This window comes from Halyomorpha halys, unplaced genomic scaffold, assembly GCF_000696795.3.
Source record: "Halyomorpha halys isolate HHAL.00 unplaced genomic scaffold, Hhal_1.1 Scaffold1049.1, whole genome shotgun sequence".
In the NCBI taxonomy this organism is placed as follows: Eukaryota; Metazoa; Arthropoda; class Insecta; order Hemiptera; family Pentatomidae; genus Halyomorpha; species Halyomorpha halys.
Window position 1 is genome coordinate 75,692 of NW_027106174.1, and position 23,198 is coordinate 98,889.

The window sequence follows — 23,198 nt, forward strand, 5'->3', positions numbered from 1 at the left end:
TTTATTTTTCTATAATTTTTATCTTTTAACATCTTTTTCTTTTATTACACTTATATGTAACCGTTTTAACCGTCATCTACCCCTACTCTATGTCTATCTTACATCCGCCTTTGCTCATTATATTGCTGTTTCTTAACTCGATAGGTGGTGGTTTTGATTCGTTCTTTATTTATTTATTGTTATTATTGTATTTTTTGTTTTGTTTTTCTTGACCTTAATTTATTATCTTGTTATTTCCTTAGTTTCTTGTCTCTTAGTGCCTTAATTTTTTCTTCTCCTATATCTATTTTTCAGTGTTATGTCTCTTGTGCATTTTAAATCTAATAATTTATGATATTTCTTTTTTTATATGTACTTGATGTTGGACATCTTTTTTTTTGGTTTTAGTTTTTGCATCTTTTTAGCCCTAATGAAGCCCTGCAAAGTGGGGCGAAACGTCGGAATATAAATAGTTGAAAACTATTTTTTGTTACTTTATGACCGACCATATTAACATTAGTTTGTAATATTTTCAGAATGTGGCAATCATTTGATATGCTGAAGACACTCCAGAGTGCCGCAGGACCCATTTTAGGAACTACTGCTGCATAGCAGAACTGTTTTGAACTCAATAATAATAATAGATTTTCTTGTTTTAAACTACTGCCCGGGAGGAGAAGGAGAGAGGATAACATATCCTGCTTTCCTTCAAAGGGAAAGTGAAGGCTAAAAGTGGGAAATTGACCACGCCCTCTGAGCTCAGGTTATTAGGAATGTCCGCATTTGTAATCTATACTGAAACAGAAGCCAATCTGCGATTGACTTCTACTACACTTAGCCCTTTTAATTCCTCATAAACCCGCCTTTCGGCTTCATTTTTCCAACAAGCTTACCCTTGTACCCTCTCCATACTTCTTCCTCTAAGGTTTCTATCGCCTTACAGTCTTGTGGTCAACCTGATTTCTCTCGCTTGAGAATGGTATGCCCTCATAAGCTCCACCAACAAGGTTTCTTCATAACTTGTCATGCTATACTTTTCATATTAATGGTAAGAGTAACTAGGGAGACGGGGAAAAAATAAATACTCGAAGTATATCATAATACAAAAGTTAACTAGACTATTTGCTTATGTTTTAACCTATAGAATATTAGAATTACAAAAATAAAGAAATAAACAACATGACAGTACAGAGACAAATTTAAATTTAAATAAAAAAAATGCAAAATTATTAAATCTAAATACCAATAAATTCGTAAATAAACTGAAAGAGAAATAAAACTTTACCTAATCAAAAAATACTGACATAATTTTGTAAACAATTTATGAAATTTAAAAGAAATGCAAAATGCAATAACTTTAAGCATTTAAAACAAATATATTAAAAATAAAAGAAATATAACTTAATCACCTTAAAATTTATAATCAGTTCCCGTTTTATTACATTTTTTCACTTACAAATACTTTATTTTTAAATGAACAAATGGACATTTACTTACAACTACGAAAATTTAATCATTAGCCTAAATAACGATACAAATTACAAGAATTTCATGCCAGTTAACATGCTTTCATAACGGTTAAGTAGTATATGTTAACGAATTCCACAACGAGACATAATTCTCAAGTTCTAAAATAATTTCTAATATTTACTAGGAAATTATTTATTTTCTCCTTCATAAATTTATTAAAACTAATTTGAGCGGCAGTTAATACACATTTCTCATGGAATAATTATTATTCCCTAATTCACAAGAAACTTTTAGTTACCTGGACATCACAGAATTATTCATGAATAACATATTTGTCACAATTTAAAATCAGATTAGACATTTTGTTGTTTTTTAAATGTAACTTATCAAGGCATTTTAATGCTGAATGCAATTATTTTTCTTAAATGAAATTGATGTCACAAAATTTAATTTTGAATGTGCATTTTGACACACCAGTAGTCACGTCATCTGAGAGATGCATTTATGCAATTTCTTTTCCTCCCTGTATCTGTTTACATTTGAGAGATCATGTGTGGTTTTGTTTCATTTCTAATTGGTTTTTCGCTTTTTATCAGTCTTTCTATAATATTTATTTTATGTGTGTAACATTCTAAATGGAGAAGTCATCTCATAGATGACATGCGACTACTAATACGTAGTTAATGAGAGACTACTGAGTGTTAATTTAGAAAAAACGTTCTTTTAAGTTAGGAACTGCATCATAGTCTGTTAGGTATAACTTGAGTTTGTTATATCCGACTTTCCTGCAGGCGTCGGCAAGGATTTTACAAATACATTAAACCTGCAATGAATCACCCCATTCATCAGTTTATATTGATTTCATTATTATGCCGTTGTATAACATCGTTATATCAACCTTTAGAAAGCCATCATTGAATGACTAAAAGGCCCAAAGGACGCTTCTGGCATTACTTGTTGCCAATACTAATAAACCAATATGAGATGTATGCTACTTGATCAAAGCCTGCATATTTTCCTAGAGAAAAATAGAAGAATCTTCAGTGTCAACTGGAGCTATTTTGGGCTTTGGAAACATCTCAGAAGTCAATTTGTCTCGATGAGGACAAAGATATTACTCTACAAGACGTTGATCTGTCCTGTTCTCATATACACTTTAGAGACGTAGACTCTAATAAAGACTAAGGAGGCTAAATTCTTCATCTTCGATAGAAAGATCCTTCGAGCAATATTTGGTCCAATCAAGTTTGGTGATCACTGGAGAAAACAAAAGAATTTGGGAATAAATGAGGTATTTGATGAAGGCGTAACAGTAATAAGCAGGTACTTCATCAGGCTGGTACTCCAAGACGAAACATTAAAGGAAATCTCTACCGAGCTAAAGGTAAAGGATCATGTGACACAGGGTGCTAGGAAACTGCTTAGAGCAAGAAACTGGAGAGGTCCAGAACAACTGGCGATGATTCTACATCGGGCTGCAGATCCACTGGAGTGAAGGAAGTCAAAGAAAAAGCTACCTATATTTTGTAGATATCATCAACGGGCGCAAAAATCAGCTCACTCCTGCTTACAGAACCCGAGGAGAGCAGAGAATGGAGGTATACATGTGAGACAGTAGGGCATGACGAAGATAAAGAAGAAGGCTTCAGCCGGGAAAAACAATCAAATGAAGAATGCATTGGAGATAGGAAAGGAACAAAAGAGGCTAACTCAAGTTTTGATAAAACCTTTCTCCTAACTCCGATAGATGCTTCAGCTACATCTTAAACTCAAGTTACACCAAACAGACAATAGAAGTTAATTTTCACATAATGTGAACGGGTGGTTTCAATAATTAATGTATTCTTCTTATTATCGATTGGTTTATGAACAATATTAGTATTGTATAGAATTCTAACTATTGCAGACAGTAATTGAAGAGTCGTTATTTTAACTTCTATGTCTTCAGGAATCATAAAACACTTTCATTCCTAAGGCTCCAACATTCCCGTAGTTTTTGCCAGTTGCTTACGATCTGCTAAAGAATGGATATCCGAAAAACGCTTGGATATCACAGTCTTACACATTTCGTTGGTAAAAATAAAATACATTTTATTATACCTGCTGTTCGTTTCCTGGAATCTAAATAATTTTATTGTGATTCCATTATTGATAAATCGAAAATACCATTTGACAAATCTTCCAATGCAGATACTGACAAATTACTGAATACTGCTTATTTCTATTTTCATACTTGATACAAACCCGAGCAGATCTTGCCTTTTTCTCAGCGGTCCGGAATACTAAAACTTTTCTATAAAAATATAAAATACTTATTTACATGCCAAGACTGATTTCGATCATGTTTACATGCTTATAATGTATAGAACTTTAGTAGCTTATTGAATGTTTTACAATATGCCAATTAATTCATAATTATCAATTTGAATTTCTATTCTGTTTAAGGTGTGTGAATGACATTCATTCACGATGTTAACTCATATTCACTTAGACTCTTTAAAGTAATGAAAAAAAAAAACCTATAAAAAGATTAATTTTGAATTGCTATGGTGTATAATTAAATTAACATTGTAGTTCAAATGAATATTCCATTCGTACGAACAAAAAAGTGATTGTCATTGTACGAAATCATTTCTCGTAAACCTTTAAAAAAAAGAAAGATAATATATAATAGCTGATTGTAAAAACGTTTCTTGTCCGCATTGCCTCCCTTTACCAGGGTAACTGCTAGAAATCTGCATTCTGCGTTCCAGGCGGGAAGGATTTGGCCTGGTAGACGTGAGAAATTTCCTTGTCGATGGGCTTGGTATCGTCGTACAGTGAAGGTGCTTCGCAAAGGATGGCAATTGTACCGATTATGTTAGCCAAGGTGAAGATCCACAAGAAGAGTCTGTCCAGGACCATAGCGACGAACCCCCAATCCTGGTCCTCCTACAGGCAAATAAAAAAATATTTCTATAAAGGATGTCAGGAACAATATTTATCAATCTAAACTGTCCAACAAATTAATTAGACCACTAAAAAAGGTAGTATTGAGAGCGACATGAATCCAATGGAGCGCCGTTTTGGATCAAGCGATTTTTTCTTATTATAAAAAATTTAAATTTAATTTGTCAAACTCTTTACTCCAATTTCATAGCCCTCGAAGAATGTGTCGAAACTGGAGGATTAAAAGAAACAAATCACATTTACCCTTTGTCGTGAACCAATGGCTTCCTGCCCTACAGTTCCCACTTCTTTGCCGAACTGATCCGCTACTCACGACTACATCTTGTGAAACGACCGGCTCGGAATCTTCTCACATACAAGACAAACAACTGCTTGTCAGATCTGATTATTACAACTTTTATTCGGATGACTGTCTAAATATTTCAATAATTACAAAAAGATTCATCTGCATGACTCTAATAAAGCCAATTTAGACTTATGGAGTTGAGCTTTGGAGCTCTCCTAAAACCATCGAATTCTTCCAATGCTTTTTCCTCTATCACAAGTAAAATCTTACATAAACACCTCAATATACCCTATGTTGCCGATTTTGCCATAGCCAGGTATCAATCCTTCTTTGATAAATACCCTAACAACCCAAATCCACTAGTCTCTAACCTTACTTCCTCTTCCATTACCGATGATTCTCTCAAATGTATGAAAAGGCGATGGTCCCGAGACCTTCTAATCTAGAAATCTTATTGGAGTTCTACAAATGCGTAGATTCTCAAGTATTTGCCTTTGTTAGATAATTTACTGCAAATTTTCAGTTAATACAGTTAGAACCGAATATAAATTTTTATAAGTGGTCTATATCAATTTGGGGTTTACTTCAAAGTTACTGTAGTTAGTCCGTGCTTACCGCATCGAATTCATCTTGCCTTTGCGTGTGATGCTGAATAAACTTTACGTTATGTATAGCTTTTTCCAATTCGAAAGGATACTTCTTCCTAATAGCCACATCAGATAAGCTCTCGTCCAGTCCTGCAACGGATGGCAGACCAGCATAGCCGTTGCCTCCTAGTGCTCCGATCAACCCGGAAAGCCTTAAAAGATTATGGAAATTATGGAGAGGATATGATGTCCCATCTACAGAATGAAAGAAACATGACCTACCTATTGGAAGCTGAAGTAGAGTAGAGCCCATTCGGCCTGAAGTGCCTCAAGGACTCCGGAGAAGAACCTGCAGAAGGAGTAATAGCGAGGCCCATGCTGGTTGTGATCTTGTGCTGACTCCAAGACGTTCTCTTCTTCGTGGCCAGATCCGCCAGCAGCTGATCAGGAACCCTCATCAATAAGAGTTTGGGTAGGCACCTTATGAATATTTTTCTAACACAAGGTGCCATTTTATGAGTGCTAGGCTTTCTGTAGTGTATGTTCAAGACGAATATAGTGATCACTACGCAGAGGCCGACCAGAAGCATCGTGAACAGGATATAGCGCCCAAGTAGAGGAAGAGCCAAGGAAGTGGAAGGTATGATTTCGGAGATGAGGAGGAAAAACATTGTTTGAGAAAGTAGAATAGTAATGCACAGGGCGATCTTTTCTCCTGAATCTGCTGGGAGGTAGAAGACGAGAACTGACAGGTAAGAAATTCCCACGCATGGAACGATTAGGTTTACTGTGTAAAAAAGGGTTTTCCTTCTCAAAGTTATATTGAAGAATATATCTGAAAAAAAATTATATATTAAATGAAATTTAATTTTCTATAATCAAACAAAAAAATAGTATAGACACATTGTCATTGTATATAAAATTTAGTTGTAATGTCTGTACAATGTCTTTGACAACTTAATAATCGTAACAGTACTGTTAAGATGATAAGGAAGGGGTTACATCATAAAATACAATGAAATTACAGAAATATATATTCTATACACAATCTTATAACTTGTTCAATTTTATTATTTAAATAATATAAATTTTACTCAGTATATACATTTTACTAAGTCTCAACACTTTATATTAATACTTTAAATTTTCAACCCGGCCATCCTCAAGCACGATCTATAAATTCATAGCTCTTCATCCAACTATTATAAGGTTTTTTTTGCAGGCTATATTCTGCCCAGATCTAATAAAATTTGTTAAATTAAACTATGTCATTTCAACATATATACTTTTGAATGCAATTGAAAAAATATTGTTGATAAGTGAGTGATATCAGTGTTTAGATTGATTTGAATTTATAGTTATTCCTCCCTCTTCTCTCATTCCGCTGGTGTTCCTCAAGGTAGCATCCTCGGTCCCATCCTCTACACAGTCAAAGCTGGCATCCCAACCAACCCTAACACTATCCTTACCACGTATGCCGATGACACATGTTCGTTCTCAGTTAGCAATAACCCTTTTATTGCATCCCAAACTCTCCAATCCCATATCACAACCTTCGAAGAATGGTGCCGTAATTGAAGAATCAAAATAAATCACTATTACCCATTACCCTTCGTCGTATACCTCCTGCCTCCTCTACAGTATCCTTTAATAATGCTGCTCTCACCTCTGTAGATCCACTACCTACATCTGGACAAACGTCTAGTCTGAAATAAACTAATACACAAAAGAGAAAACTGAACGTCGATTTCGACTATTACATCACTTACCAGACAAACGGTTTAACTTCCAATTCATTACAAAAGGCTAATTTACATGATAATTATAAGGGCTATCTAAACATTCGGGCTTCACTAAACCTTCAAATTCCTCTCGTATCCAATCCAAAATCCTCAATGCTCCTTACTTTGTCACAAATAAAATCATCCATAAAGACCATAATGTTCCGTATGTGACCAATCTAGCCCGAACCAGATATCAATCCTACCACTATAAATTCGCTAACCACCAAAACCCTCTATTTTCTAACCTTGCTTCTTCTTATATTTCTTACAATCCTCCAAGGAGCCTGAAAAGAAGATGGCTTCGAGACCTTCTATTGTAGAAAAATAATTAGAGTGCTACCAATGGGTAGTTTCTCTACGCGCCTGTATCACTTCATTTTGATCTTACATGAAATTTACTTACAGTTGTAAATAGTAATAAATAAATAAATAAAAATGAATTTATAGTTAGGATTGCCCAAAGAATGACCAGGCTGGCCAAAATGTTGGACATTTCAAGTATTAAAAATGAGTGTTGAAAATTTAATTTTTTTATTTTATTTAAATAAAAAATATTTATATTCTGTATTAGGATTTATCAAATATAATATAATATGATGTGATATATATTTAAATTTTAAAATAGTAGAAGTTGGAGATTCATTAGTCTATCAAAAAGTAAATTTCAATCCGCCATTCACATGACATCCGACATTAATTCGGTCGAATTCAAAACGTTGTTTGACCTTTATAAAATAAAATAGCTTTATTTTACTATTTTAATGCCCGCCAGCCGGACTATCTTCCTACAATCTTCTTTTTTCGGTCAACTATCTTCTTTCAATACGATTACAATTTTATCTCAAAATATCGGTAACTGTTGTTGGTCTGGTGGTCGAGATATCAAAATAACTGACTTAAAAAACATCATTGAGTTTCATTGGATTATCCTTTCATATCCAATCAGATTAATGATTATTACACAAATATAATCTTTTTTTTCGGCTTGTAAAAAATTAAAATACTTCAAATTCGTATTGTATATGTTTGAGAAAGGTACGTACCCCCTTCACATTTGAATAGAAATTCACAATGCCATCTAGTGGAAGATATATGAGGCAGTAGGCTTGGGTAGCCATCTTGGTCCCTGCAAGAGAACAGTGAACAGTATCTCAAGAACCGCGTGATGTTTGGTTGAGATCAACAATTCACCATGAGTGAATAAACTACAACCCACTCAGGCGAAAGAACGGAGTCAGAATGAGAGAACCAAGCACAACAAAAGAGCTAATCTTCAAGTTCCAAAAAAAGATCTCAATATCTCATAGGCCAATCAAGTACATTGTATTACTTAAATTATTCTATGTTATTAATAATCAAAATTAAATACTAACATAACTAAATAACATCATAAACCCTTTGGCTTATCCATATGTAATTATTTATCATTTAAATCAGAGGTTCCCAATCTGTTTCGGTTCGCGGCTCCCCAAATAATTTTTTTTTTTCCACGGCCCCCTTCATACATCAGATTTTTTAGACTTTCTTGAAAAATTAGAAAACTTTCCTTTTAGAAAGCGTTTACCCATTTAACAGCGAAGAATTAAAACAGATACTTGCTATTTTCATTAAATATCTACATAGTTTCAACTGTTTCGGTAATATTCATATTAAGACTGGACAACCACCATGTGGTTAGGTTAGAAGTAAAATAAATTAAACACGAATTTTAAATTTTATTGAATAAAAATTTATTGAACGTCCAATGATGATTAAAATTATTAATGGGATAGATGGGCTTGATGTTCACACAGCTCTCGGAATAAAAATGGATATGACGACCCTCATTTCTTGAATGGAATTAATATTCGTAGAGCTTTACCACGAAGCAGTGGATATTTCTCTTTTTCTGATATTCAAAAATTAGAAAGTTCCAGGCTACCAAATTTTAACTTTAAAGTATTATCGCAAGATAAGTCAATAAGAGATTCCTCTCCTAAAGTAGTAAGTTCTGATGAAGACTTGGCTCTTAATGGGCCTTGAATCCATGTAAATTTATCATTATCGGCTTCGAAGTATTTTTCGAACTTTTTTTATAAATTTTGATAGGTTATTAATAAAAATGGATTTTATATTGAAACAAAAATTAAATTCATTGAAGTTTACAAACTGGTGCAACAAGGGAGAACAATCACTGATACACTCTTCATTAATTTTTCTTTTCCATAGCTGTAAATAGCATTTTTTTTATAAACGATTGAATATTTCGCGGCGCCCTTATGGGAATTACTGATTTAAATTATTTCAAAAATACAGGATTATTTCCCTATGTCCCCAATCTTTATTTATTTTAAAATCCGTTAAATACACCCCACTCCATTTGTTACAATCACCAGCATATTACAATTAATTTGGGTAATGTCCCCCAACTTTTACTCCGGGAATAACCCAAATTATACAGTACATATTCATAATAAAGTTTAAAATCAAAATTTTAATTTTTGTATTAATATTTACTAATTAAGTATATATTAATTTTATTAAAAATCTCAGAATAATGGTTGTTTAGACATTTTCGTTTTGAAAATTGTTGATGTGTTGACCTGGGCAATTGACCTGAATAAAAAAAAATTAGTTCTATGTGACAAATCATTTGAGAAATAAAAAATGTTATTATTATCTATGAATAATATAAAAATAATTTTCAGGTTGTCTCCTTAGTAATGGCCTAAGGGCCGAAACGTTGGAGAGTGTAATAAATTTAATTGAGAGTAAAGGATCATTTGAAATTGTGTTTCAATTAAAATTAAACACTAAAATAATTAATAAAAATATATGATATTACATAAGCAATACACCCGGTAAATATAATTCAAGTTATTGCATTGCGGCTTATAAGATGGGCGTGTAAGGCTGTAGAACTTGGTAATGAACGGAGCACTGAACCGAGAGGTAAACGTCCGAGGGGTTGACCAGACGTAGATGGGAGGTTTGGATTAAAACTGATTAAGAAGAATTAGGTTTGGAGTCGCATCGCTGGAAGGATGTATGTTGAGAGCGATCTGCATCAAACCTTCTAAGCACAAGAGCCGGGAAGAAAAAAAGGCTGTTACTTTATCCCAATTTTGGATTACTCGTCAAAACTGATGAGTCTGCCAAATATAAGTAGGGGGAATAAAAATTGACGGCTGTTTAAAAACCTTAAAAAACATTAATTTTTCATTCGGAGCTATATCTTAAAAACTACCAACAGCATTAGAAAATCTAAAAGAATATTATTTAAAGAAGAGTAACTTTGCAGAAATATGAGCCCTAAAATAGCTATTTACATCCAATAGTTATTTACATCCAATATATCTCGAGATGTAGCTTTTTAAAAAGAAATATTTCTTAAAAAGATTAACAGTTGATTAATTTATTTTGAGAAGTATATATCTCAGGAACTATATGACGCATTAATGTCTATAAGCACTAAAATTAAAGTTCGTTTAATTTACTATAAAGTAGTTCATGACCTTTGTCTTAGTAGGAATGGTAGTTTTTATGATATTTGCTAAAATAAATTAATTTATAGTTGTTCGGAAAATAAGTTTGATTTATAAAAAACTTTATTTTAGAAACCATAGCACATACAGATGTCTGCCTGCAATTAAATTAAATATAGTTAAATAGTTTATAACGTTTATCTTTGTAGGAGTAGTAATTTTCATGATATTTGACAAAATAAATTCACAGAATGTTAATTTCTAGTTGTTCATATAAAATCTTTGATTTTTAAAAAACATACATCTCAAGATCTATAAGACGCACATATTCCAATAAATAAATATAAATATATAAATAAATAAGGCCATTTATTTTGAGAAATCTATATCTCAGGAACCATAAGATATATAGATATCAAGCAAATTTAAATTATTATAAAGAAGTTTATGACACTTATCTTCGTAGGGGTAGTAATTTTTATGATATTCACTTATGAATATACATTTGGCATATGAAAATTTGTCCGAACTACTATAAATCAATTTGTTTTAGCAAATATCATTAAAACTACAACTCCTACGAAGAAAAACGTCACAAATTATCTTCAATTTGAGTGCTAATATATATCTGTACGTCAAAGGGTTTTTATGATATAGATTTTTCAATATAAATTCACTAACTTCTGATCTTTCAGTACGTTCTGTACAAAATTTTTATGGAATGTTGCTTTTTAAAAAGGTATATCTCGAGAACTATAGAACGTAAATAACTGTATTAGGGCTTACACTTGAAAATGTACTCTACTTTAAATGATGTTGTTGTTGTTGTTGTTGATTTTAGTACCATCTTTGTACTTTAAATGATATTCTCTTAGATTTTCTATTGTTTTTGGTAGTATTAACGAAATAGAGCTCCGAATGAAAAATTAATTATCTTTAACTTTTTGTTACAGTCGCCATTTTTTATTCTCCCTACGTAAAATTGGCAGACTCATCAATTTCGACTAGTAATTATACATAGTTTTCATCAAAGTAATCAAAAATTGGGGTGAAATAACTGACTTTTTTCTCCTCTTGGGCTCTTGTACTATTCGGGTTAGTTAGTTCTTCATATTATTATATTATTACATAATTAATAATGTTTTTTGTATAATTATCAGATACCAATAAGAAGAGGAAGAAAAAGTGTATAAAGTATCCAAACCACTTTTTACATCGAGGCACATTGTATTTTGAAGACGGAAAAAAAATAAAAACAAGGAATGTAATTCCCCTCCTCCCTCCGTTGCATTTTCCAAGCCACTGAGTTCTGTCTGCGACCGTCAGGCGGGGGAGACCTCACGTAGTTTAAATGGAAAAAAACAAAACAGTTATTTAAACAGTAGAAGGTTGCAATAGCATCTTGTCCTTTTGGAAAACCATTTCTTGCTCCTTTCCTTATTAAAGTGGAATCTTCCCATATTCTTGTTCAACATTTTATATCCCTGTTCTTTAGAATCTAAATAGTTAGAATATCATTCCCTGGTGGAAGTGAATCCATATCCTATTTTAAATTTTTTACTTGTTTTTTATTAGCGCGATAAATCATACGGATCAACAAAAGATTATTTGTGGGTGTTCTTGGCATAATTGATTGATTCGCTAAACCAATTTCGGTACAACTCTTAAGGATTGGTACAACATGCGCGTTGGGTTGGTACATTTGATTTCACCTGATTCCATCCAATGCATTCGCCTACGCATGAGAGTTGGGCAGGAATCATTCCACGAGCAATTTAATTATATCTTCAATTAAATATTTTATTTGCCCTATAATTACATCGAGATGACCTCTAAATCGTCCAAAATATCAAAAATTAGTGCTTTTAAAGAACAATTGACTGAAGTAATGATAAGATACAATGTGTATGTGTGTGTGGTGAGCCTAGATCAAAGCGTACGAAACTGAAATTATATATTTAATGATTATAATAATGATAGTAATAAAGGGCAAACGAACCCGATGGATCGATGCCGATACCTCCAATCGTTCTCTACATACTTTCCACTGATGTCTCTCGAAACCCAAATCTTCTAAATAAGTTTTAACGCAATTCACCCAGTCTACGAATGGCTCTTTATGAAAGCTGTAAATGATAACTTTTGTTTTATTTTTTGGGCCGTTTCTTGGCTGGAGTTTCAAAACAAGATTTATCATCCCTTCCTACAGCTTCACCCTCTTTTATAATGTCCCTCAAAGTGTGTTTCGAGACGTCAGTAGCCTGAGAAACTGTTTTGAGACTCTCACCCTCTGCTTTCATGAATTTACATACGTTCATTATTACGTTTTAGGTTTGAGAGTGGTGCACAAATTTACAGATATGCCAAAAAAACTAACTTACTGAAACTGCAACAGTTTCAATCAAAATTACTAAGACTGATCAGTAGCGCTCCCGCCCACATCAGTAACAAGAACTCACACCAAGACTTACGAACTCCCTACGTACAAACAACCATTAAATCATTATATAAACGGTTTCACGACGCACTTCCAATACACACCAACCCTCTAATTCAAGGACTATCAACACTAGACTTAGCAGATACGAGACGACGTTTACGAAGGAGCTGGAATAGGGACCTCTTGAATTGATTTTTAAATTTCAATTTTAATGGAGAGGCATCATTGGATGACCTTAACCTGCATGCCTTCATGACATTTTTTTTTTAACATTATTTATTATTATTATTTTTTTTCTCTCTCTCTCTACATCTCATTCGCTGTTTGTAAAAATACTTTTACAGTTGTGAATAAACTAAATAAAGTAAAAAAAAAAAAAAAGTGGATAGTTAACCACCTCTAACCAGTTTACTAGACTGGTATGTTTATAATATTGCGATATTAATGAAAAAAAGTTCTGAAGAAACTGACACTAGGGATTTCTATTCGTAAAATTGCAGAAATATGTAGAGGAAAGGTTAGGAAAGGGTAGGAAGTCCAGTCAACTGAGTAGGTCTGATCTAATTAATACTTCTGACAATCCAGAACTGTGGAGCATGCGCAGTAGAGAATTTGGGAAGAAAACCACAATAAAGTGGGGATTTGGCGGGAGAACATTTTTCACTGCGCATCTCCCCCTCTCTTTACCCACTGGCAAACTCGTCTTAGATGGACTATACCTGATAGAGGCCAGGTCTTGCAGCCGTATATGAGACCTGGTTTTATGCTGTCTGGCATTGTACACCCTTACTTTAAGATTTTTAGAGATTTTTCGGGATTTCAGTATTCTTGACAGAGTGAACAAAGCTCTGTTCGCTTGCTATACACTGTTCTAACTCAGTCCGTTGATCAATAAATATTTATATAGATATAAAAAATATATTTCTAAATATTTATGTTTCCCTGTTAGATAAAGTGTCTGTATCTAAAGTTTGAATTTCGTGAACCAATAGAGACGAGTGTTTTAGTAAGACAGGAACGATCTAGTAGAAGAAAAATAATTTTATCCTCCACGGCAAAGTGAGAATAAAACTTGAGAGAACTTCCATCATTAGTCTCACCCCCGAACTTTATCGAAGCTGCTACCTGCAACAGTCTTGACATTATAGAAATACCTTCAACCCTATAATAAAGTTTGTGAAAGATTGTCCCCTCCTATTAATTAAATATTTTTAATGATATAACCTTATGATAGGTGGCATAAACTATTTTATAGTTAGTTAAATTACCTTTATTTTATGTACTGGCAGACATATGTACGTAATGTGGTTCCTGAGATATATATTTTTAAAAAATCAATACATTTACCCGAACATTAAACTAGAAATTAACATTTTATGGATTTATTTTGTCAAATATCATAAAAAATATTGCTCCTATGAAGAAGAACTTTATGAACTACTTTGTTGTAAATTTAGCTAGCTTTCATTTGGATGCTAGCAGATATCTATACATCTTATAGTTCCTGAGATATCGATTTTCAAAACATGGATTAACTACTGACTTTTAAGTATTTTATGAAATGTTACTTTTTAAAAAGCTATATCTCGAGAACTATTGAATGTAAATGGCTCTGTTAGAGCTCATAGTTTAGAAAATTTACTTTATTTAGTGCTGTTGGTAGTTTGGAAAGATATGGAGTTCCGGATGAAAAAATATATATATTTTTTTTACATTTTCAAACAGCCTTCATTTTGTATTCCCCTTACCTACACTTGGCTGACTCATCAATTTTGACTAGTAATTATATATAGTTTTCATTAAAGTAATAAAAAATTGGGGTGAAATAACTGCCTTTTATTGTCCCCGGCTGTTGTACTATTAGGACTACTAACTTACAACTGACTACAAGAACTGGTGAGTCCTGCCACTAGACAGCAGACACAATACCGTTATTTATAAATTATTGTGTCTACAAGTTTTAGAAAACGATAGCTCGGTGTTTATTTGAAAATAAGTATAAATTTCCTTTTAGGAGCCATTTGGATGTGGCATTTCTCTACATTACGAGTAGTCCTTATGACTTAAAATTTGGATGATTAAAAAGAATAATAAACATTATAGAGAATTGTATAATAGTCCTACAATTGAAATCTTTAAATCTGACTGGCCAAGAAGTGATTGTCCCCGCCTTTTTTAGAGAAATAAAAATAAATAATTTTTTATATTATATAACAAACTTCAATAAATATGTATTTTAATACATTGAAATATTCTATTCGAAAACAAAAGAAATCGATTGATTTATGATAATCATAAAATAAATTAGAAGAAAAGACGACATATGATAATATAAACAAATCTAAAATTATATAAAACATTTTTTTCGGCCCTTATAGTTCATTAGCAAGCCCCCTCGGACAAATCTGATATTGTCCCACCTATTTTTCAATGAAATTTTTTCCCACCTCTATTTACTACATTACCGTATGATTTGTTTTTTATTTGCTTACTGGCAGTATATTATTTCTGATCTCGTTGATTTCATCATACATCTAATAAATTATATTATATTACACTTTTATTATAATTACCAGGATAAGGTTCGTGACAGCAAGGGTAATACTTGGTGTGCCTCTCAGCTGGGACCCCCAGTATATCCCACTCCACTGAGGGGTAGTACTCCCTTAGATCGATACCAATCTCGACATGATCTTCGTTCACTTTCTGGTTTATATGTTTCAAGTCAATCTGAAACATTAAAAAAGATTGGTTTATAAATTATTAAAATGTTATCCATTTTATAAAAATAGTCTGTTGGATTTATAAGGTGAGGAATTCGAGTTAGGTTTGGCTGAATGAAGTTGGCCTATTAGTGTTAAATTAAACTGTAATTGAGAATAACTCAGCCTCCAGTGACTTTCCATAACAGAGGTGTAATTAAGAGAGAAGTGATGGGATATCTTGAATTGTCACTTTTTCCTATAAAATTGGAGAGAGGTGGAGCTTGGTTTGGAGATAACTAAACTAAGCGTAATCCTGTAAGTAGGATTTTTTTTAAATTTTATATATTATTTTTAATTTAATTATTAGTTAATTTTAAGTGAAAGCTTTGTTTAGTTTAATATGGGTTAATAATACTTCAACACAATTTTATTGCTATCAAGTACTTAGGTACAAAATCTACTCTACAAGGATTCATAATTATTTTACAACATTACAAAACAAAAAAATAAACACGGCGTTATTATTCAGCATCCTTAGTGTTTTACACAAAATTGTACATAATTTCATTTTGATGCCACTATCTTACTGTCATTTCTCAGTCCTACATTCATTAAATAAATATATTATTTGAAATTAACAAAATTTATTTTCTTAAATTTTTAAGTAAATTTAATAAACATAATACAACCATGAATTGGATTGATAACAAGTTATTAATAATAAATAAATTTATTGTTAGTCATAACACTCAATAAGTTGAAAGTCGTGAATAGCACTAAGAAAAGAAATTTATAGTACCAACAAACAACATTGTTTAAGGGCCTCTTAGTAACATTCAAGAAATGGAGCTGAGGAATTTATAGCTGATCGGGTTGGGGCGTGGGCACCAGAGCTCTCTTGGTTTAGAAGACTGTGGGTTCGAATCCCAAACTCCAAACGATGAGGCCTCGAGAAATAAATCCTGACGAATGTGAATTCACTCTGGGGCTGCATAGATCTGCATAGGACTTGAACTATGTGAATAAAAATGGACCTGCCCATTTTTATTGTTATAATAATTATCATTTTCAATTTTATTTATAATCCAATATTGATGAAAAATTTGGTGGTAAAGCGTGATTCTGACCAAATTATCTCCTTGCACAACCGTCGGTCTAGTAACCGTACGTTCCCCGCATCATAGCGGCACAGATTTTTTTATATAATAATCATTCAAAGTTTTAAATAGAGTATTTTTATAGTAAATTTTTTTTTTTGACAGACCTTTGGTTTATAGTTCTATATATGAAAGGAAGATTCTTCGGTTGCGGTCGAAGAAAAAACGTATAAATCAATTAAAATATACTAAAATAAGGATTTGCTACATCACAGATACACTGTTGGTTGAAATATCGTTCTAACATGCAGGAACTACAAAGAAAATTGATTATAATTTTTTTTCTCACAAAATTGGAGTTTACTCATTTTTGAAGCATAATCTTCATTTATCTATTTAATATTTTATTTTAATGCTCTATCCTATCCTGAATAGAAAATCAAAATTAAAAACATAATCAACTGTTCTTATTTTTAAAACAATTCTCTGGCCACTGCTGATGTATGGCTGTGAAGTCTGGGGAGTGGGATCCTTCACGAAAAGAAAAGAATTACAATATTTTCAAAATAAAGTACTAAGAATCGCAGTGGATGTTCCTTGATTTGTAAGCAATAACCAATTGCAGAATAACAAATGGAGTAATACAGGATCACATCAGAAAACGATTTGAAGTTCCACTCCCAGTTGCCGACAGTTAAAGGAGTAACTTATAACTTGGGAAATGCAACCTCAACTAGAAGACTAAAGCCTAAGCTGCTGCAGGACATCCTGTTATAAATTCTACTATTGACATTACTTCTCTTTTATTTATTTACTTATTTTTTTGTTCTTTGTTTTTTCTAGATTAACTTTTTTTTTTCAGAGTGCAATTGTTTGTTAGGTATATAGATGTCGTTATTTTTGTTATTAACATTACTTTTCTCTTTTATTACGAATTATAATTTTTTTCTTTTTCTTTATAATATTTTACATAGTGTTAGGCGTGTCTTTTGTATGAGAGTATACCCTCCCCCCCATAATCAATTGAAAAAAAAAATCTTATATTAATCAAACAAGGCCCACCAGGCCGATCTGGTATTAAATATATAAATAAAGTAATTTATTTAAATTTTATTGTCCCTTTATTTTTACAAAAATATAAATGATATATTTATTTATATCTCACAACCTTCTGAACCAAGTACTCTTTGGGACCCACGCTCCAAACCGTTCAGCTATCGCTTCAGGTCTTCTATTAATTAATTAATTAGTTGATTTAGATTTTAATATTTAACTATGAAATTATTTTTTGTTACAGTATAAAAATAAGTTTTGAGCTAAACATTATCATATCTAAGTAAAATATCTTCTGAAGCTCCACTCTGAAGTATATGAAGCAATAAATGTAGCATAGGAGGTCTGAAAATACCTCCTTTAACTTTGGAAGGAGTATTGTAACAGGTGTGGCTCTGAAGGTCAAGGGGTGTACGGAACCAGCAAGTTTATGAATATCTCTCCCAATTTACCTTATACCTTCCAACTTTCCAAGCATTGTATGGAAGTATTTTCCTAAAAAGAAAGTTGTATTTTTTTTTTTTTTTTTATACATAGAAATACAAAGAAATAAATCTCGAAGGCTCGAAGTGTCAGTAAATATACAAGTAGAATCTTACTACTCATCTCACCCTTTTTTCTTGTAATATGAAAATTAAATTTAAAATATTAAACAAAATTATATAATTTTTATATATAATCTATGCAATTTTTTCAGAATCGTTATTATTGTTTAATTAAAATTAATTTTATCCAATTTAAGTCTCAAAACAATCTATATTTCATTATAAGTGCAAGGTTTCGTCCCATTCGGACATCCTCAAGAACAATCTTAAATATAAATTTAGAAAGACATCAATTGTAAAAAATTGTATACGGGCTATTTTTCAATGTTATGCAATGTTAAAATTTATCACTTAAAAAAGAAGGTTGACTGTGATAAAATTTCATTTTTAATTTAATGTGAACAATTGAGTAATGAGGGTAATTTGTGGACTGATATAAATGACCTGGGCAGAAAATTCTGTATAAATTTGTTTTTTAAATGATGTAGTTTTAAAATTGATTTAAGTTGTCCTTGAGGATGGCCGAATTGGCCGAAACTTCGGACTTATAATGGAATAAAAAATGTTTAGAGACTAAAATAGGATAAAATTTATTTATTTAATCAAATGGACTAACAGGAAAAGCCGAGATCGCTTGATCTTTCCCGATTGCATTACTGCATTGTTGTCTTTTTTATTATTATTTATAAATTTATATTTCCACTTCAAGAAATCATTTTATCTTTCAATGATGTATATATTTATTAATCTTTATATTTGTAAAACCTTTTTCTTACTATAGGTATCTTTTTGAAATCGTTACTTTTTGGTTAATGTGTTTATTTATTTATTTTTTATGGACGTATTAGAGTGATTTTTTGAATTTGATTTTGATAGATTACAATTATGAACGACCATGAGGTCTTTATGCATGTATATTTTTTAACAATATTTAAAATGTTTATACTTTTGACTGTAATTCTGTTTTATGTTTGATGGAAAAAGAGAGAGAGTTTTAAAATTAAAATAACTGAAAAATTAAACACACACTTCAAAGAACGATAAAAAGATAGAAAAAAAAATTAAAATATGTAAGGGAAAAATTTCTATGGAAATATCAGAGAAAGAAAAGGCACAGAACATTCTGTGTGAATATGAAGCCCTTGCCTCTCGAAGACTGTAGTATTTCGGACAGGATAGAGTGGAACCAGAAGAAATTACTAGAACAAACCCAAAAGAATGAATTATCTTCACAAGAAGCATAGAGTTCATATGAGATATCTAGGGGAAAGAAGAGTAACTCATAAAAGATCCAACTGGGTCAAAGTGAGGAAGAGATTCCCGACTCTCAGAATAATAATAATAATAATAAGGGAAAATATAGTAAATAAATAGATAAAAATAGTAAATCATGTTTAATTTTTGCACAATCCAATGAAGTTGGACAGTACAACATTGTTGACAAAGTGTTTTTCTTTCTCTATGATATTATTTAGAAATCATTAGTATTATACATTTGGGGGTTCAGGGACACTTTTCAGAGTAAAAGAAGAGGCTCGCGAGACCCTCGTAATAAAATGGCGGCTAACGTTTGGGTGAACGAAAGGAAAAGGGTCGCGAGATGCTCATAATAATAAATGGCTCCTGTGCCAAACCCGTCAGTCTCACAAACAGCAGGGGGGAAACGAAATGGCAGTGGGGCAAAATTAACCCCGGGTTATAGTATATAGAAGGTGGGTACTTCATCCATCAATGGTGGTGGGGATAAACAAAGTACTAAATAGTGGCCTGACGATCACGTGATTAATAATCAGAGCATTGCCTAATAGTCACGTGATTGGTTAAGGTTATGTCGAGCTAAAATTGAAGTTAAATCCACCGCCATGGGTCACATGACCAAATAAGGCTTCTGATTGGCTGCCTAATGATCACGTGACCGATCACGTTAAGGGTTTAGGGTAGGTCGAGCTGAAAATTCAAATTCAAATCTTCCGTCATAGATCACGTGATCACCGTTGGTGCTGTTATCACGGATAACGTTTGAATTAACAGTGCTAGTGCTGCGTTCTGGTGGAAAGTCGAGGAACTTACTCTGAAAAGTGTTCCAGAATAAATCTACACTACTATCATTAATAATTTTTAATTTTTTTTTAGTGATGTGTGCACAGCAACATATTTTTTATATGCATAATTTGCATAATCCAACTGTTTCAATATATATCGTTTTTAATTTGAATAATAGTAGTTCTCTCCCTGTAAAGATTTCATTTACTTCCTTCCACTTTTGGTAGTTCAGTAAATACATAGCATTAGTCCTGAGTTCTTTGTTAGAGGACGTTTGGAAAAACTATAGGATAGCTTAGTGTTTCCAATCCGCCTTGTAGAATCTTTATGCTATGGGAAGGCTCATGGGTCGTTCCGGTAAATGCAGGCTGGAAAAGCCACTTTCCAATAGATCGCCATCTATTGGATTTTCCAGCGAATAGTAGTTCTAGGTTTTCCAGTATCAATTCCCTTATGTACATCTAGGCCTACTTCGATTTAAAACTAGACATATACTTACCGCTTCGTAAAGGAAACTTAAAATTTTTTTAATCTTCTTCTGAACATGGATATATGAAGAAAACTGTTTTCTTTTTTTTCGAAACCTAGTTTTGGCATCAAGAGGAGTAAAACTTTCATAAAATGAATTTATACTCTATAGTATAAAAAAAAACCACTGTTTTCCACTAAAAATTGTAAAAGGAAGACAAATCTTAGACATAGTGCAATATAAGCTCAGCCATTGTAGAATAATTTCCTTATTCTTATTCTTAGCTATATACTAAAAGCTATTTAGTTGTTTTCCATCGATATTGGATACGGGAAGACTACACCATTGCCACATCAAGTACATCCTTCCGGCTCATATCCCCCTGTGACAACCAATTAACAGTCACATGACATAACAAGAGCGCCGCCATTTGAGCAATTAGGAACCAGAAAGGACCTAAATTAGCTCAACAGTCCTTTGTCCTTGTTCATACTCGTCCTAAAGGGATTTGGTTCATCTTAATTTTCTCATCCCTTTGTTACATCAAACCAATTCAAATTGCAATTAGGCTCACTATTTTTAGAAATCATCTCATCACTGCTAATATATTTCTTACAAATTAGTATTTAAAAAAAATAAAATAGCTTTAATAATAAAAATTGCTACTGAGGTGCTAACAGTTAATCTTAGATTAATATGAGAAGATGATCGGGAGTGCGATTGGCAAAAATACACAAATAATCAAAACTTGGAAATTCAGGCTCTAATTATTTGTGAATTTTTATTTTATTTTAATATCATTATTGAAATTTACAACTGTATATTATATAATACATTCAGTAAATTTAATCTTAGTTAAAATGGAGTGTTACAGGCGTGTAGAGCAACTACCCATTGGTAGCACTCTAATGATATTTTACATTAGGTTTCGTGGCCATCTTCTTTTAAGGCGCCTCAGAGGAATGGAAGAGGATGCAAGGTTAGAAACTAGGGGGTTTGAGTGGTTAGGGAGTTTATAATCGAAGGAGTGATATCTGGTTCGGGCTAGATCGGTTACATAGGGAACATTAAGGTCTTTATGTATGATTTTTTTTGTGAAAAAGTAAGGAGCATTGAGGATTTTACGAAGGATTTTTGATTTTATTTGATTATTTTATTGATTTATTATTATTGATTTATTTTTTGATTATTGATTTTTACGAAGGATTTTTGATTGTAAGGATTGGATACGAGAGGAATTTGAAGGTTTAGTGGAGCCCCAAAGCTCAACCCCATATGTCCAGATTGGCCTTATTACAGTCATGTAGAACATTCTTTTGTAATATGTTGGAGGTTTTGACCGTTTGTCTAGTAAGTGTTGTAATAGTCGAAATCAACGTGTAGTTTCCTGTCTTTTCAGTCTTGTGTGAGGTTATTCCAGGTTAGTCGTTTGTCCAAATGTAGTCCAAGGTAGCGGATCTGTTTGACAGGGGTAAGAGTAACATTGTTAAATGAAACTGTAGGACAGTCGGTAGGTTTACGACGAAGGTTAAAGGTGAATTGATGAGATTTGTTGGAATTTATCTTAATCCTCCAATTATAGCACCATTCTTGGAGGGCTGTGATTTGGGATTGGAAAGTATTGAATAAAATTAACGGGTTATTATTAACTGCGACCACATTATTTATGATAAATAAATTTTACTTTTTTATTTTTGTTGACCACACCTCCGACCATCTTCCCTACCTAATATTGTGTATGAAATTCTCTGTGCAGAGAACTGCGGGAAATCCTATTTTGGAACTTCGCACCAGTATCTAAAAATAACGGCATATGCACACAAATAAAATGGCAACTCAATAACAAACAATCCCAACGAGCCTGTACAAACTGCTCTCACGCATTTAAGACAAAAAGGACGTAAATTTAAATTTATCTTATTTTAAACAAATAAACGCATAGAGAGGATGAAAAACATTAATTATAAATAGAAATAACAAAACCTCAATAACATACTAACTACTTGCTAGAATGAACGGTTACATATTAAATAAACCAAAAGAATTCAAGTTTACCTTCCTCCATATCACCCCAATTCAGTTCTAGCATAAAACTTGAGTTAGATCACAGCAATGTAGAACACACGGTAATAGAGCATTCTAAGTAATGTTTAAGTTATAATAGTTATTAATCTAAAAATATATTATGTTAACGTAGTTAATAATTAGCCAAAGAAATTCCTTGTTCTAATAACTCTTTTTTGCTTCGTAAGAAATGACTATGTAGAAAATAATCTTGCAAAACGTCGCTCCAAAATTATGACTGATCCTCAAGATCCACTAATATA

The 23,198-nt window shown here is 32.3% G+C and overlaps 1 protein-coding gene across 1 annotated transcript in view; it reads right to left on the minus strand.

Annotated features, from left to right (window-relative positions):
* Positions 1 to 3: 3 nt before the first annotated feature.
* The window catches only part of nAChRalpha2 (nicotinic acetylcholine receptor alpha2), a 171,280-nt gene continuing 148,085 nt past the window's right edge, over positions 4 to 23,198 (minus strand). Inside the window, exons 5-8 of the mRNA XM_014432358.2 lie at positions 15,533 to 15,689; positions 5,554 to 6,106; positions 5,300 to 5,483; positions 4 to 4,380 (exon numbers count right to left, since the gene is read on the minus strand). Of these exons, the coding sequence (XP_014287844.1) occupies positions 4,177 to 4,380; positions 5,300 to 5,483; positions 5,554 to 6,106; positions 15,533 to 15,689 (1,098 nt within the window). The 3' untranslated portion in view covers positions 4 to 4,176. The remainder of the gene's footprint in view (positions 4,381 to 5,299; positions 5,484 to 5,553; positions 6,107 to 15,532; positions 15,690 to 23,198) is intronic.